We start from the raw sequence: 15,980 nt of genomic DNA on the forward strand, positions 1-15,980 counted from the left end.
CTGTCTATCATGTCAGTACTTAAACTTGTTGCTAATATCTTGCAGTCATTTCATTTTATTAATTTAGTTTTGTATGTGTAGAATGATGGTCAGTATAGTCATAGAGGTGTAATTATGAAGCCTTCAGCTCACTCAACTACTCTGCTTCCAGAAACAAAATGACTAAAAGTCATTTGATCAAAGAACTTATTTTATGTGCTTTGTCTTAGTACTGAAAATACTTTTCAGGCTTTTTATTTATTTATTTATGTAAGAACTTTGATTTGGTACTTCTTGAAGGACCTGTGACGTGAGGCACCTTAGCCATTTCTATTCCCTGGGAAAAGTGGCCTTGTCAGAGGTGCTTATACAGTTTTTGAGAGTGACCTCAAGTTTCCCTGACTTAAGAGACTTAAGCGCTCTAATGAATCTCCTTTGTTTATGCTGCTCTGGGTAGTTCTGTCTAGAACTAGAAGACAAGAATCTGTCTACATTAATAAGTTTAATGTTCATTCATTTTTTGGCTAAATGCTTTTTAGATATAATTCACCCAAGCTTAACCAAGTTGGCAAGAGTGATATTTTGTGCTGCATCTTTGCTAAGCTAATCACTGCAGGAGCGGGGAGGGGAGGAAGTTGAATGACATCAATTAAACAGAGCTTGAGAAAGTAGGGGGACCCAAAAAACACACCCCCTCCCAATTTAACTCTTGGAAGAGTTTCTTTATGTGTCTGTCTTGCAATTTCTCAGTCAACTTGTGACCAGTTAAAGGGTTTTTGTTTTTCTCTCAGCACTGACTGGTGGCCATTCTAGTTTCAAGGCTTTATTTCATTAGTGTTTGGAAGCTCATGTAATATTCCTGATAGCATTTGCTGGCATAGTTCTCTAACTGAAACTCATGCATATAGCAGGGTCTTGGGAAGTTCCTGCATTCAGGTGCTTACTTGAAACACGAACTCTCCAAATTTTATGTGCTCTCCTGTTGTGCTGAATGTTTATTTGGGTGAAAAATGATGGGAGGCAGTGTGCAGCCCTAGCCTACCACCGAGGCGCTCTTGCTGGGCATATGCAACACTCGCTCTGTTGGTACTGAGGGAAACCTAAACTACTGCATCTGCCCTACACTATTTTAAGAAAGGCCCCCTCCTCTCCCAAAAAGGGTTGTTTTTAGGGTAAACCAGAAAGATATTGCAAGATAGTTGTCTTTATTTACTTTGAGTACTTTTGAGACATCTTACTCAATTACAATTTAACTTATAGTGAAGAATCTACTATAGCAAAGAGCTACTAAACTGTTCTACACGCATTCGTCTAAAAGAGAAACCCCAGTATGAGAATACTAAAATATCAGGAAATGGAGAATTGGCCTCTACTCACATCTGTAACCATAGGTAATATAGCAGAGCTTATATTGGACTTTTTCATTCACAGTTCTTGCACAAATCTAGTTTAATATGTCCCTCTGAGTCCTGCTTTAAGAATTTTAAGTATTTGCATCTTTTGAACTTCAACATTAAAATAAAGAAATGGAACACAGCAGATGCGTGTTTTAAGGAGAATTGACATCCTAATTCTGTTCTACAGAAATGCTGAGACCATCACAATCATTAGGGGGCATGCTTTCACAGCAGTTTACTTAGATGACAGGGTCTCACTAGGTGTGGCTTATCCAAGTCTGTCTGTGATTAGTCTTACAATAAAATCCTGCCAAAACTACTTTATCCTTACTGATCTTTTACTGTTTGTGTATTTCACTCAGATTTCCAGGATTGTCCATCATTCATTCAGTGTGAGTTAACCTGTTCAGATTCCTTCTTTCCTGTTAATTAGTGAGAGCACTTTCATCCTTCTGGGCTTACTGAGAAATAGTAAGAAATAACTGAAGATCTGTTAGCTCTTGTGACTTGGTGTGTGTTGTTGCTGCAAAGCTGTAGTGAAACCTGAGTTCAAGTGCACCTTCTGGAATAAGGTGATGAGGCTGGGTTGAAAGTACACCATAATGTGGGTGAAGAGATTTTAGAGGAGGACAAACTAAACAGTAAAGTGACAGTTACCTTTATTCTTCAGTGAAGAAAAACTTCGCTGTTTCTACAGAAAATGATGTTTCTGTCTTCTGCACACTTCATTTTCCAAGCAGAAATCATATGCTAATAAGATTTTTGCTGTGGTGTATGTAATATCATGAAAGCACTTGATAGAGATTTCACAAGGCAAAAAACAAAAGGGGAGAAGAACCTGCACCAAATACAGGGTGAGATAAATCTCTGAAATACGCACAGCTTTTTGGGGGATTGTTCTGGAAGCTTGGCCTTTTTTAATGCTAGATGAGATAAGATTGGGACAGCAAAATAGAATTGAAACCAGTTGAATTTTCCTCCTTTTTTTCTCCTCTTGGAAAACTTACCAATTCTTTCCAGGGGTTTCTTTTTTTTTTTTTTTTTTTTTTTTTTTTTTTGTAAAAGGTAATTGTAAGATAATTTTATTGCAGCTACTGCAATTTCAGTGGACCATTTAGAATGATAGTCACCAAACCTGTTAGAAGAGTTGGTTGATCCAAGTAGCAGGGAGTTACCTGCTGTGTATGCATGTGTGTAAGATAATGTGTTATAAATATCCTGTATTAAAATGTAGCTGTGTGTATATGTATAAACAAAATCAGTATGAATCTCTACCTAAAGTATGTTACAATCTGTTTAGTACATAATAAGATACTTTAAAATAAGTTATCTTAGTTATCTCTTTGAAGAGATAACTCTTTGACCTGGAAATGAAAGCCTTATGGTGCTTTTTTCAAAGCCAACCAGTTCAGTTGTGGTTGGGGCAAGTCTGTGTTACAAAAAAGTGCAAAAACCTAACAGAAATAAAACTTGACGCTTGTGCTTGGTGATGTTCTAATGGTATCCTCTTCTAAATTAAATCCCAGGCTAATCTGTGCTTTGTGGATGTAGACAACCATTTCATCGAGTTGCCAGAAGACTTGCCCCAGTTTCCAAATAAACTTGAGTTCATTCAGGAAATTTCAGAGATACTAATGGCTTTTGGAATTCCTCCTGAGGGAAACCTTCACTGTAGTGAGAGTGCGTCCAAGATGAAGAGCTTTAGAGCATGCGACATAGTTTCTGATAAAAGAAATGGGAACATAGCAGGATCACCTTTGAATTCCTATGAGCTGCTAAAGGAAAATGAGACTATTGCAAGACTGCAAGCCCTTGTTAAAAGAACAGGTGTGAGTCTGGAGAAGGTAAGCCATGAAATTCTGTTCACTGTCTCTGGAACTGCAGTAGCAGATGATTGTCTGATATCATAGCCCAAAGACTGGATTTTTCTTCACTGGGAAAAACTTTGTTTAACCTTTGCAAGCCTCATGAACACCTGTAGAGGCAAAGGCAAGCTGAGTGCGTGTATGTTGGGCTTTTTTGTGTTGTTTGCTTACATCACAGGGTCTAGGGAAATGTTTGGCTGCCCTCAGTGTTTCTTTGCCAAGATAACGTGTTTAAAAATATACCTTGCCCTCTTTATTCTTGGTTTTAAGGTAATTTATTTACAGTTGCATCATTTTCTTAAAGTTTACCTGGCCTAAACTGGCATCCAATTAATCATGAAGTTTAAATCTTTTTCTCTCTTTTGATATTTTCTAAGTCATTCTCACTGTGTGTGGAATATATGTAATTTTGCCCGAGTGTAATATGTCTGCTATAAGAATGCTCTGATTCTTTCTTGATTGATGTTGCAAAGTGTATTAGTGTCTGATTCCTAGCAAGTGGACATTAAACAGCTCCTGGTGACTCCAATTGGATTTCTGATTCCTCAGCACTTGGAAAAAAAATTGTATCCCTTTTTGCATAAAAGTTATCACCTGAAAAGACCACTGTGGAGTGTGGAGGTAGTGTGGGTTTTTTGGTTTATTTTTTAAGCCTCTGTGGAATGGAGCATTTTGCTCAGCAAGGCTTATTTCTTACATGTTTAACTTATTCTGACTGGTTCTTCATTGCTGAATCTGATTCCTAGCCACTGACTGAAACTTGCACTGTAAGTAGAGCCAAACAGAGGCAGAAATTGTGTGAGCGGGACTAGGTTGAGGAGGAGAACAACTTTGTGGGAAGAGGACTGCCTGGGGTAATAAGAAGCAGTATTTGGCTACTAGACAGGATTAGATGCTTAAATCAGCTGTGTTCCTCTTCTCAGATTTTTCTTTTGCACCATTTTCTTGTTCAGGGGGAAAATTGGTAAGAAGCTTTTGTCCTTTCGCTAATTGGATTGAGAAATGCAGATTGTTTATTTCTTTCAAGTTTTTGCACATTCAGGCCTTATCTACTCTGTACTCTCTTCCACTACAGAGAACAGTTCATTTAACTAGCATTTTTGTGATGATGGGATTGTATAGACTATAACTCTCTCAAAATTTGTTTTTCAAATAGTTAAATAAAATCTGGCTTAAATAAGCCCAGTTAATGGGGAATATGTAGATAAAGTGCTGCTCATGGGGTACAATTGCAGGCAATGGCTGAATAGCACAGCACTCTGTTAAAAAGCATGGCTGTAGGATGCCTGTTCACAGCTGGCCTTGGACTTTGTACTGGGCACTGTAGACAACTAGCATAGCCAAGGTGCTTTAAGAAGCATGGGACAGCTGCAGTTGTTGTGCAGATGTGAGCACTACATATTGCAGCTCATTGTATGTTGCAGTGCCTCTTATAATAATGGAAGCAGGAATAGCAAACGAATACAGTATTCAAAATGGTGCATGAGTGCTTGTGGCTTTGATATCTTTTTCTTGGACATCCAGTTCCTGTCAATGTTAATTGAATATCTGAATCTCATATTGCTGTATTTATTTATTTTTAATTTTGGCCCATGTATTGTTGAAAATGCTTTTTATTTCATTAGAGATTACTGTGAGCTATGTAGTGCTGAATTGTGTGGTATGCTGCTAAGGGCTTAGGTTTCAGGAAACTGGCTGCTAAACGTGTAACTTCATTTGTGCATCTCTGTATTCATTTGGAAGCTGGGATGTATTAAATTTTAACAATACTAAGTCTGGATTTTTGTTACACAAGAAAGAAATACATCCCTACCTAATAGCCAGAGATGATCAAAACCCAGAGATCCTTATGCAGATGATGAAAGGGTAGAATAAACTAAACAAAATACGCAGTGTACGTAGGCATTTATGTGATTATCTTTTTTATTTCAAGTGTATTTGGTGCAACTAGTACTGAAGTAAGATATGACTGCTTGAAATGATAACCTTTTTTCAGGCAAAGGATTTTTTCTTGTTTCTTTTATATTGTTATTTTTATTGCAGTGCTTGAAGCTGTAAGATACGCTTTTCTGGGGACGGAAGGGGATTCAAAATACTGACTTGAGGAGTAGCAGCTTAGTGGCAGATTGGATCTTGTATACCCAGAATACCTGACTGCGCAACAATACAATTTTTGTTTGTTTCCTTACTCAGCTGGAGGTGCGAGAGGAGACCAGTAGCAAAAAGGATCTTAAAATTCAGTGCGATGAAGAAGAGTTCAAGATTTACCAGCTGAATATTCAGATCCGTGAAGTTTTTGCCAACCGCTTTACCCAGATGTTTGCAGATTATGAAGTATTTGTCATTCAACCCAGTCAGGACAAGGAATCTTGGTTTACTAACAGGGAACAGATGCAGAACTTTGATAAAGTAAGTTGAAATAAAAAGACATAAATCAACTTAAAAACTAAAACAGTAATCAAGCCTAAGACTTTGTTTACTGGGTCAGAAAATGGAAACAGTGCTGTTTTAAAAACAAAACAAACTTAAATTTTAGTGTACTTTTAAAAAGATTATGTAGAGAAATATATACATGCTTGAGGAGAGATGAAGATGCTCTATTAGAGATGCTGTAGAAAAATGTACAGCTTAGCCTCACTTTATGGCTGACCTTTACATTTATATTAAATATTATTAGTGAAAATAGTACCAGAAGAATTGCTGAATATGTTCGTGAATGAAGCCGTGATCTCACAAAGTGCTTATGCACATGTGCAGCAAACATTTTTAGCCCTTTCTTAGGGAAACAAAAGACTCCAGTCTTCAAATTTTACTAATATGTTCTTTACTGGAGATCAGACATCAGCAGGATGTTTCATGTGGCCATGGACTATGTTGCAGTACTGCACGCTAAATGGATAATCAGATTCCCTTGAAATTGTATGAAAAGATTCTCATCAACCTAATAAACTGTAAACAAATGTGTAATGTCCACACGTGCAGTATTTTTTTTGCTGTTTGCTGGAATTCTGTTAAAATTGTTATAAATTCAAGGAAATGCTAATATCACAGCTTGATAATTACTGTGCTCTACTAGGTAATTGTCATGAAACTGAGGGTTTCTTATAGGCCCTCCGTTTCAGAGGTGGAATTAATGTATATAATAAAACTGGGCTATGAATGGCTGCAAAGGACTTCAATGCATTCTTGGTTAGAAACATTAATGCTTTTTTGGCTATACCTCTGCAGACTCTCAAACAGTCTTTTATCTCTTATTGTCTTAGGCATCTTTCTTGTCAGACCAGCCTGAACCTTACTTGCCTTTCCTCTCAAGATTCCTGGAGACTCAAATGTTTGCATCTTTCATTGACAATAAGATCATGTGCCATGATGAAGATGATAAAGACCCTGTTTTGAGAGTGTTTGATTCAAGAGTGGATAAAATTAGACTGCTAAATGTTAGGACACCGACTCTGCGCACATCTATGTATCAGAAATGCACAACCATTGATGAGGCTGGTAAGGGTAATAAGCCACTTTCTTTGACACTTAAGAAGATACAACTATACTTGTTCGGGCTGTGCGTTAGGTTGAAGTTGAGTAACAACTAATTCTTTAACACCTCAAAAAATGGATTCGAGAAGCTGAAGTGTAATGCTTATGTGGGGAATTAAATCGCATGATTGTACAGGAACCTGAAATGAAATTCATGTAAAGGCTAATTCAGCTCTATTTTTCTGCATGCTTAGTGTGGAAAATACACTTTGAGTTTAAGAAGGTGAATGTTTTCTTTCCTTTTGGTGGCACTTCTTTGATGTATAATACCCTCTTGTAGAAGTGTCCCTGTTTATGGTCAATAAGAAGCTTTCTTCTCTCGTAAATTTGTGATCCACTTTTAGTTGAAGATGTTTAACTATAGATGACTTCCACTTTTAAGAAATACATTCAAAGAATTTAATTATTATTTCAGAGAAAGCTATTGAACTGAGGCTAGCAAAAATTGATCACACTGCAGTCCACCCCCACTTACTGGACATGAAAATTGGACAAGGAAAGTATGAACTGGGATTTTTTCCCAAACTTCAGTCTGATGTCCTTTGCACTGGACCAGCAAGCAACAAGTGAGTAAGCTAGGAGGGCTTGTTTTTAACTGAGAAAAATCAGGAAGAAAGCTTTAACATCTGGACTTGTAGAAGCAGATTTGCTTAAGAAAGCCGTGTTGTGGGTGAGGTTATAATTGAGGTTACTTTTAAGGACAGTTGATATAAATAAGATCCATTAGGATATGCTTTTAAGACTTAGCAAATGTTTTAGGGGCATCTTATAAATATTTTGAAGAAAGAGGAAAAAGGTGCAAATGGTAATGTGAGATAATAAAAGAAGGGAGCAATACAAACTAAGTGTATGTGACCTAAATTTCCGTGAAATTCTTTTGCTGTCTAAGGTTAGCTGCCTCTACAGAGATTCTTTGTGTATGTTTGCAGCTACGCTGTATCTGGTGTGCTTGATGTTGGCAAGTTCAATAAAAAATAAGATGGAAACTTCTGGTTTCCCCTATTGCCACTGTTCTTCACCTAAATCTTGGTATCTGCTAAGTGATATTCTTCTATCCGTAGGTGGACAAAGAGAAATGCTCCTGCACAGTGGAGGCGGAAGGACAGACAGAAGCAACACACAGAGCATCTGCGTCTTGACAACGACCAGAGAGAGGTAAAGTTCAACAGCAGATCTCGCCCCCTCCTTGCCCCCCACATCCCATTTCTTTTTTTTTTTTTTTCCTTTCAACTTCATTACTTACAAATTTTTACATTAAATGTTTGGAGGTTCTGCATTGTATTGTGTTTTCACTCTTCTCCTTTTCTGTTTTGCATGCCTACTTTTGTTACTTCATACGTGCTTACCACTTTCACTTAATCTGGTCTGTTTGGCTTTTTGCTACCAACTTGTCCTGTCAGCACCTGGACTTTTCCGTGTCAGAGCTTCAGTTGCAGTTATATTTAGACTGGGACCAGCATGATTGGCCTTTCAGGCCCTCTATAAAATCTATGTCAGAGCATTATCTGGTATGTCAAATGCACAATATGACTATAATCATAATTCTGCATAAGGATGCGTAGCATAAACATTAATAGCTTTAATAGCATGATAGCTATTTAGTGACAAGCTGATGGAGAAAGTATGTTTTTTTCCCTCTTTGCAAAGATCATGTTTTATTTGATAAACACAATCCTATTCGTTGACTTTTTGGTTGAATGTTATTTCAGCTAGAGAAGTTACTTACTAATCTGAAGTTTGTACTGAGTGTTTTGTCAAAGTCTGTACAGCCTTTCATTTTATCTCTCATTCACAGCTAGCCATGCCCCAGCCAATCAAATGCCACTTGGGTTTTTCAAAACACTTTAAAAATTCTTGTCTCTGAAGTGAAAACAATGGCAATTCTTTGGTGGAAATAACAGTAGCAGGACAGCTTTTCCAAATATCATGAGTTCAGGAAATCATGTTGCTCTAAAATGCCGATAGTCTGCAGCTGGGAGCTCCTATAGTAGAATTTTGCAGCTGCTTCCTGAGAGCCTGGGAAGATGGTAAGAAACAGCGGATGTTCAGAAATGCAGGGCATAGTACAGGTCTTGGATTTTTCAAGGTCCAGACTAAGTTTCCTTGCAGTTCACATGCAGATCAGAGTCAGACATTTGAATAGTCTTGGTCTAGGTAATTAATACAAGCTTTCATTGTATATGAAAAAAGAGCAAGAATATTCTCAGTGATGGAGGGAGTAATTAAATCTCTGTGCCTCTAGATGTCCTTGGCAGTTTCTATTGTGTTTGTGATGTTCAGCAACCTGCATTCTAATGCTAGTTAGACAATGTAAATAGGATTTGAACTCCAGTGAAAGTGTCTTGACCCAATGTTGTTCTGGATACATAAAGGAGGCTCTTCTGAAAGATAATGTGATTCATTCCTTACGATTACACAGGGGAGGGTTGGAAAGACAAATTTTGCAATTCAGTTATGTACAAAGTTTTCGCTTGCTCTTTTATCTGTATTTGTAATTTTTTTACTCCAATATAGAAATATATCCAAGAAGCCAGGAATCTGGGCAGCACTATCAGGCAGCCCAAGCTGTCTAACCTCTCTCCTTCAGTAATTGCACAAACAAACTGCAAGTTTGTAGAAGGCTTATTGAAGGAATGCCGAAATAAGGTAATATACAGAGAACATTTCTGCTCTTTTACACCCCATACCTAGTCTTTCTGAACTATTTTGTGGCTGATACAGTTGAATATGCCCTCCCTTAATTTCTGCTTTATGAACACATCCAATTTATTTGCATAATAGTGTCAAATTAGTGAAGAGATGCAGACTTAAAAATCTGTGAGTAGCAGGAATTTTGTTAAGCGTGTTTATGGTATAGAATATAAAATGATAGAAAGAAAAGACTGAATGTTCTGATGGGCCTTTATCACCCTGCTGCCCATGTATGTTTTTTACATGTTTCAGTTATCCATAATAAGTCTATACTGTTTCAAAAACTTGGCATCAGTTTGTAGATTTGCTTGACTGGTATATTGGACCATATATTTGAGTATATTTATCTGAATTAAATGCCACTGTTTATACTGATATAGTAAAAAGAGTATTATTGAATAAATAAATATGCATTCTTTTTTTTTGCCTAAAGTCAGGTGGAGAAAATATAGCGATTGCATACAACTGTTTTGTAAAACTGTATGTTTACATGCACTTTTGATTTCACTTTAGTTTTGTGTGTATGGAGTTACCCAAATAATCTCTTCCAGTTAATGTAGATATATGACAGTGAAAATCCATGGAGATAAACTTTACTCTTTCACTGTAGCAGTGCAGTTCTAGTGGCTGTGCTGAGCTTTCCATTAGCAAAGAGATTAAAGCCCTGGGGAGGAGAAGGGCAAAAAGAAGCAACTTGAAGTGTCAACATAAAATACTAATAGCATCCTAGCTAAGCCTGTGCATAAGTGTCTAGGGGAATATTAATCCTTTGAGACTTGCTTTAGATAGCATCAAAGATGAAGGGTGGTGGAGAGTGAGAGATGAAAAGTGATCCTTTAGTCATTTTTCCCTCCAGGTAGCTGTATGATTAATATATTGTGACTGGGAGACTGTAATTTATGAGCTGGTGAGAGACTTTGACCAACATGGAAGAGTGTATGAATTCTGTGACTGCAACTTGGCTTTTTGGAGAACTCCAAAGATTCACTACAAAATGGATTTTGTTTAAAAGCAAATACCCTTCTGACAGAACAGGGTCTCACAGGGATGATATGATCTGTCTGCATCCTTCTATTATTGTTACTTGGAAGCAATTCTGCGTATTCACCTCCTCTAGGAGAAGATGGACATTGTGTACTGTCCTGATCCAGCTCTAACAGGGCTTCAGAAACACCCAAGGCCTTTGATGGGCCTTACTGCTTAGGCCTCTGGCTTGTCCAATAGTGACCTGCTATTCCACGTGTTTAGATTACTCTCTCTCTCTGGGTTAATACACCTATTTGCCAGCCCTCGGTAAAAAGATGTAAGAGGCTGTAAAGTGATTAATACTGGTGATGCCATGGCTTTAAAAGTAGAGTGATAGAAGAAATGCAGTCCTGCACTAGCTTTGGAGATGCTGTATACGTATACACACAGTTGTTCTGCCAAATAGTTGTGTGCTATTGTGCTTCCTTGTTTTCTAAAACACGTGAATGATCTTAGACATTCCTGCCTAAAGAATAACTCCCTTTGTCATGGTCTTTTTTGAGACTAAAAGGATGCTGGTTGAAAAAATGGGGCGAGAAGCGGTGGAACTAGGTCATGGTGAGGTGAATATCACAGGTGTGGAAGAGAATACCTTAATAGCCAGTCTGTGTGATCTCTTAGAAAGGATATGGAGCCACGGTCTGCAAGTCAAACAGGTAAGGAACAAATAATCCTGTGTGTTGCAGAACCTACTTTTTTTTTTTTTTTTTTTTTTTTTTTAGTCATGTTATGCCCTTCCTGTCTCTACTTCCAGAAGTTACCGTGTGTGTGTTTGTGTATGGACAGGCGTTAAATATTTGTATGTCCCCAGCCTTTTGTATGTCAGTTACTGTCTCCTTTTCTGTCTCTACCTTTTGCTCAGGGTTATATGCAAATTTTCATGCAGATGTGTAACAGGTAACTGTCTGGAAGATTTTATTTCCATTTAACTTTTTTTAATCATAATTTTTTAAAATAAGATGATAAACCTATTTCTGTATTCTCAATACTTTTGTTATTGTAGGTGAATAGGCTTTAAGGCAGTGTACAGTAAAGGTACAGTTGATGGCATATGGTATGGGGAATTTATTCTTATGGAAGATACCTTCATTTCTAAAAATAAAACCTTTGCTGCTTTGTTCTTTCCTGAATGATGTAGGGATAGTTACATGATGTTTACAAGATTGCTAGTTATAGATATTCCTTTCCATAAGAAAGGAATGATTGTTTCTTTTGCTCTTCTGTTTGGAGTTGCTTGTGGGATTAGATGGAGTGTGGAAGACTTACATCCTTTCCTACTTATTTGTACAAATAGCAAGAAATAAATGTACATAATCTAGGCAGCCGTAGTTCAATATCTCTGTCCCCAGCACCCGACCACCTGTGTTTCGAATCTACTGTCCTTCAAACTATATAGCGATAGTTTCTCTATACAAAGATTTATCATCTGACTCTCTCCCTTCCCTCTTGTATATCACTTAGGATAGAAGCTGTACTGCTTTCATCTTAGAAGACAGAGCATCACTATACTCTGCTTCAACTCAGATTTGGGCCTTTCAGACCACCAGACGGCCAACCCTACATAAGGTTAATGCTTTGGATTGATTGCAGATGTTGGCAGGCAGTGCTGAATGGTCTGTTGTGGTAGAGTAAAGAGAGGCCTGATGGAGGAAGTGCAGTGCATCTGATACTATGATCCACAGTAAAAATGCACTATTAATTCTCTCTGTACTCTGGCTTTTATTAAATATGCAAAAGCCTGTTCTCTTATACATTGATTTCATTTTATTTTTCAATAATGAGCCAAGTAAGACTCTTCTTTCTCAATTGACCATAGTAATGAAGATGGCTTCCCTTCCACCAATTCATGCTTTTACCTCTTCCCTGCTGACGAACCCTGTTACTCCTACATTAGCTGTGAATTGACACCCTTTCTTTGTCCAGACCACTGCAGTGCAGCTGTAGAATCTAGGGTCTGATGACCAAAGTAGCCTGAACTTTCAGAAGGTCTTAGTTTTTTCCCTTGCCTGTTCTGTCCCACTGCTTTCCTTAGGCTGTCTTCCTTTCCCTTTTAGATGTAGATTGCATCCTCATTGCTGTTTGGTGAAGTTAAAGGAGAGTAACATGAGGGTAAAGGAAATGGACAGATACATGCTGCATGAGTTCTTACAGTCATGATTGTTGACATCTATTTGCTACAGGATCCTTTGTTTGCTGTTTTATGTGATCTGTTACAGTTCTCCTTGCCACAGCAACAAGTTGCTGAACACTAGAGTGTATGTTTGTTTGTGTACACACACGTGTGTGTCTGTCTTCCCAGAAATGACATTTTGGTTGTAACTATACCCTGGTTGATACTTTCATGCTTTCTTTTTCTTTTTATAAGACTCGCGTTTTGGCTTTCCTTATTGGATCTGTCAGGTACACGCATAAGACGTGGAGCTTCTCTGGATATATATATGTGTGTGTACATATATATAAATATAAATAAAATATATATAATATGTTTTGCCACTAAAAGCATATCTTTGGTTTTTTTTGTTTGTTTGTTTGTTTTTTTACAATGCAAATGTAACAGAAAATTTGGCTTTATATTCTGGAGATATGCCACTTCATTTGGGTAGGTATGATATCTTGGAGTAATCTCCCGTGGCCATTAGTTCTTCGTGTTAACTTCAGTGGACTTCAGGAGTGAACTCATTAGATTTAAGTATGTGGGGGTTTCTTTGTTTTTTTTTGGGGGGGGGGGTTGTTTTTTTTTTTTTCAGAATTAAACTGTAATTACTGCACTTCCAGTAAGGTACTAATATGTTTTTAAATGACATTGAGAGTGCTGAATCGACAGCTCTTGCTTTACGGTCATGGCTTCTTTTTGCACAAAGTTATAAATACAAGTATGGCTTTATAATATGACCACTCATCTGAAACACAGAATTACTAAACTTTTATTGGGATTTCCAATTTCTAAATTAGCTTAGGAAGATGATGATAACTAATACGGATGAATTTCCAGAGTTCATTACAAGTAATCATTGTAATCATTACAATTAATGTGCTGGAGAGCCCTTGTGCTTGTACTGACGCCTTCTGTGGCTTTACTAGCATTTGATTTATCATGCAGAATACTTCAGGATGAATCCAAGAATCTTTTTAAGTGTACCGGAGAACAATTTCCTCATTTTCTGTTGAAGCCACGAGATGTTTAACAAAGCAACATGATGAGTGAGGTATACCTTTTAACCTCATTTTAAAGACTTTTCGTGGCCTAAATACTTCACTCCAAATTTGAACTTGTAAGTTGTTTTTCTAGTGTATAGAGTAGAATGTTCTTACTGTTAAGATTTTGTTGTCTTGTCCTGTCCGTGTTCTGGGTTTTCTTTTCTTGTAGTGTTTATGATCATCCAGGTCCTTTGCCTGAGAAACTTGAGGGAAATCTTTTGAGGTTCTGAAAACTGGCAGCATGTATCTGTAGCCCTGAATCATCCTGAAGGGAATAGGTGTGCAAGGCTTGGTCTAAGATGGTTTACTCAGAGGAGATGCAGGGAGAAAGAAACATATAGTTCAGGTTACAGTATTGGATTGAGAGCTGTACTCACACGTACTGTTTTACAAGGCTTTGAATGTTTTGTTGTCATCTTAATGAATTCTGAGAAATGAAATTCAGCCGACTTTGTCCTATTACCAGAATCATTAGATTCCAAAAACTTTGACTGTTTTCCTTTCTATAATTTCATTTTCTTTCCAGCTCCTGAGCACCTGCAACTTTAGTTTCTCTTTTTTGTTTTTACCAGTGACTTTAATAGGGGAAAATATACATTAAAGCAAGCTTTTGTTATGACTGGTTCTTTCAGAGATGATATATACTTTTTTTAATGCATCTGATAGATTTCTTTTGAATTGGGGTCTTGCGTTTAATAGCAACAAATGTATTTTTAATTTTAGGGAAAATCTGCTTTGTGGTCTCATCTTTTACATTACCTCGAAAACAGACAGAGAAAAACTACATCAGGCAGTTTCAGTTCCTCAGGTAAGACTGGTTGCTACCCTAAGAAATTGATTAAAAACTGAAAGTAAGATCTGTCTGCAAATCTGCATGATACAAAACTGTTTCCCTGGAAATATTCTTCCTCAGCATAACTGGATAAAGTATTCTATTCCCTTCAGAATTAACATGGATCTGATGTATTGTCTCAAGATGTTTTGTGCAAAATGAATCTGTTTGGATTGGACCCATTTGTTTACAGCTGTTATTAGACTACTGCAATGGCTAATAACTGGTGTTTCAGAGATAAGCCTTAAAATGGATTTGTTCTGATATGTCATCCTCCATGTGACATGTAGTCACTGGATGACTGGCTAAGATTTTCTGTGCAGCTATGACAAAACAGTTCGTGTCATTGCCGGGGTGGATGGGTAGGGGAATACACTTAAGCGTACAAAATTGTCTTGTACATCCTGAAGTTACTTATTCTACCTTAGGAGCCAGCTGTGCAGTAGGCTTACTGTAGTAGAAAAAGTGATTCAAAAACACTTCAAGATCATGTTTTAATATCTCATATATCAAGTATTGCAGTAAAAATCATTGCACTTAAAATCCATTGGTAATGCATTCCTAAACTGGATAAATGCAAAATGTACTCATTTAAGTAATAGTAGTGTTGTGGAAGTGTGCAGAGTGATAGATTAGTTAAGCATATGATGTGCAGTGTGCTAAGTCATGTGTCTTTTTGAACATAGCGGTGCCAGTCAGTTTTATCACATGGGTAGAAATAATTTTTAGAAAATAGTAGCTGATTAGTATATATCATAAGCCATTTGATGTCATACTAATTCCAGCTGAATCAAATCTTGTTAATGTGTTAATGCTCAGTGTGTCCTGAGCTACATTACCATCTGTGTAGCAGCGTATCAGAGTATATGATTAAACTGGAAATATGCCACAGTATCTACATAAAGCCATGAGTCACCAATAACGTAAGAGTGCAGTACAGACTGCTACTTGTGTGGGTCTAAAAATCCCCTTTCTACATGTAATTTGATGATAATTGACCTTTTTTTTTAAATTGATTTAAAAATCTTTAGATGGATTCCTGTTAACAATAAATTCTGTTCTTCTGAATTTAGGAATACTTCTTGATTCAGAAAGGAGAAAATCAGATGCCAGCCCAGGCATGTCGCCTCTCAGAATCTCTCTTATCCAGGATATGAGGTTAGTTTGAATTATTAAGAACAAAACTTATGAGATGTACACACTTATTTCTGTGTGTGATGTAGGTACCCTGCAGAAAAGCTCAGTTTCATGTGAGGAGTGGGAAAACATCTTAAAGTATATAATGCAACTTTTTTCACTGACTTTTGGGGAACCATATTTCGTACTGAGTAGATTTTGAATTGTCACAGCTATTAGCTTATAGAAATAGCATGACACATTTTTTATCTTTTTGCAAGTTTTCTGTACTGCCTTATTTCCAGAGAGATGTGGGAGTAGCTTATGTATTTTCCTAGTCTT

At 37.2% G+C, this 15,980-nt stretch overlaps 1 protein-coding gene across 2 annotated transcripts in view; it reads left to right on the plus strand.

Moving 5' to 3' along the window:
• Positions 1–15,980, plus strand: part of DENND5A (DENN domain containing 5A) — a 68,052-nt gene that overhangs the window by 36,471 nt on the left and 15,601 nt on the right. For both annotated transcript variants that reach the window (XM_062576624.1, XM_062576625.1), the window contains 9 exons: positions 2,903–3,220; positions 5,435–5,650; positions 6,505–6,739; positions 7,191–7,341; positions 7,837–7,930; positions 9,290–9,421; positions 10,996–11,148; positions 14,414–14,498; positions 15,596–15,680. In XM_062576624.1, the coding sequence (XP_062432608.1) occupies positions 2,903–3,220; positions 5,435–5,650; positions 6,505–6,739; positions 7,191–7,341; positions 7,837–7,930; positions 9,290–9,421; positions 10,996–11,148; positions 14,414–14,498; positions 15,596–15,680 (1,469 nt within the window). The remainder of the gene's footprint in view (positions 1–2,902; positions 3,221–5,434; positions 5,651–6,504; positions 6,740–7,190; positions 7,342–7,836; positions 7,931–9,289; positions 9,422–10,995; positions 11,149–14,413; positions 14,499–15,595; positions 15,681–15,980) is intronic.

The sequence above is a fragment of the Rhea pennata genome, chromosome 5, assembly GCF_028389875.1.
Source record: "Rhea pennata isolate bPtePen1 chromosome 5, bPtePen1.pri, whole genome shotgun sequence".
Taxonomy (NCBI): domain Eukaryota; kingdom Metazoa; phylum Chordata; class Aves; order Rheiformes; family Rheidae; genus Rhea; species Rhea pennata.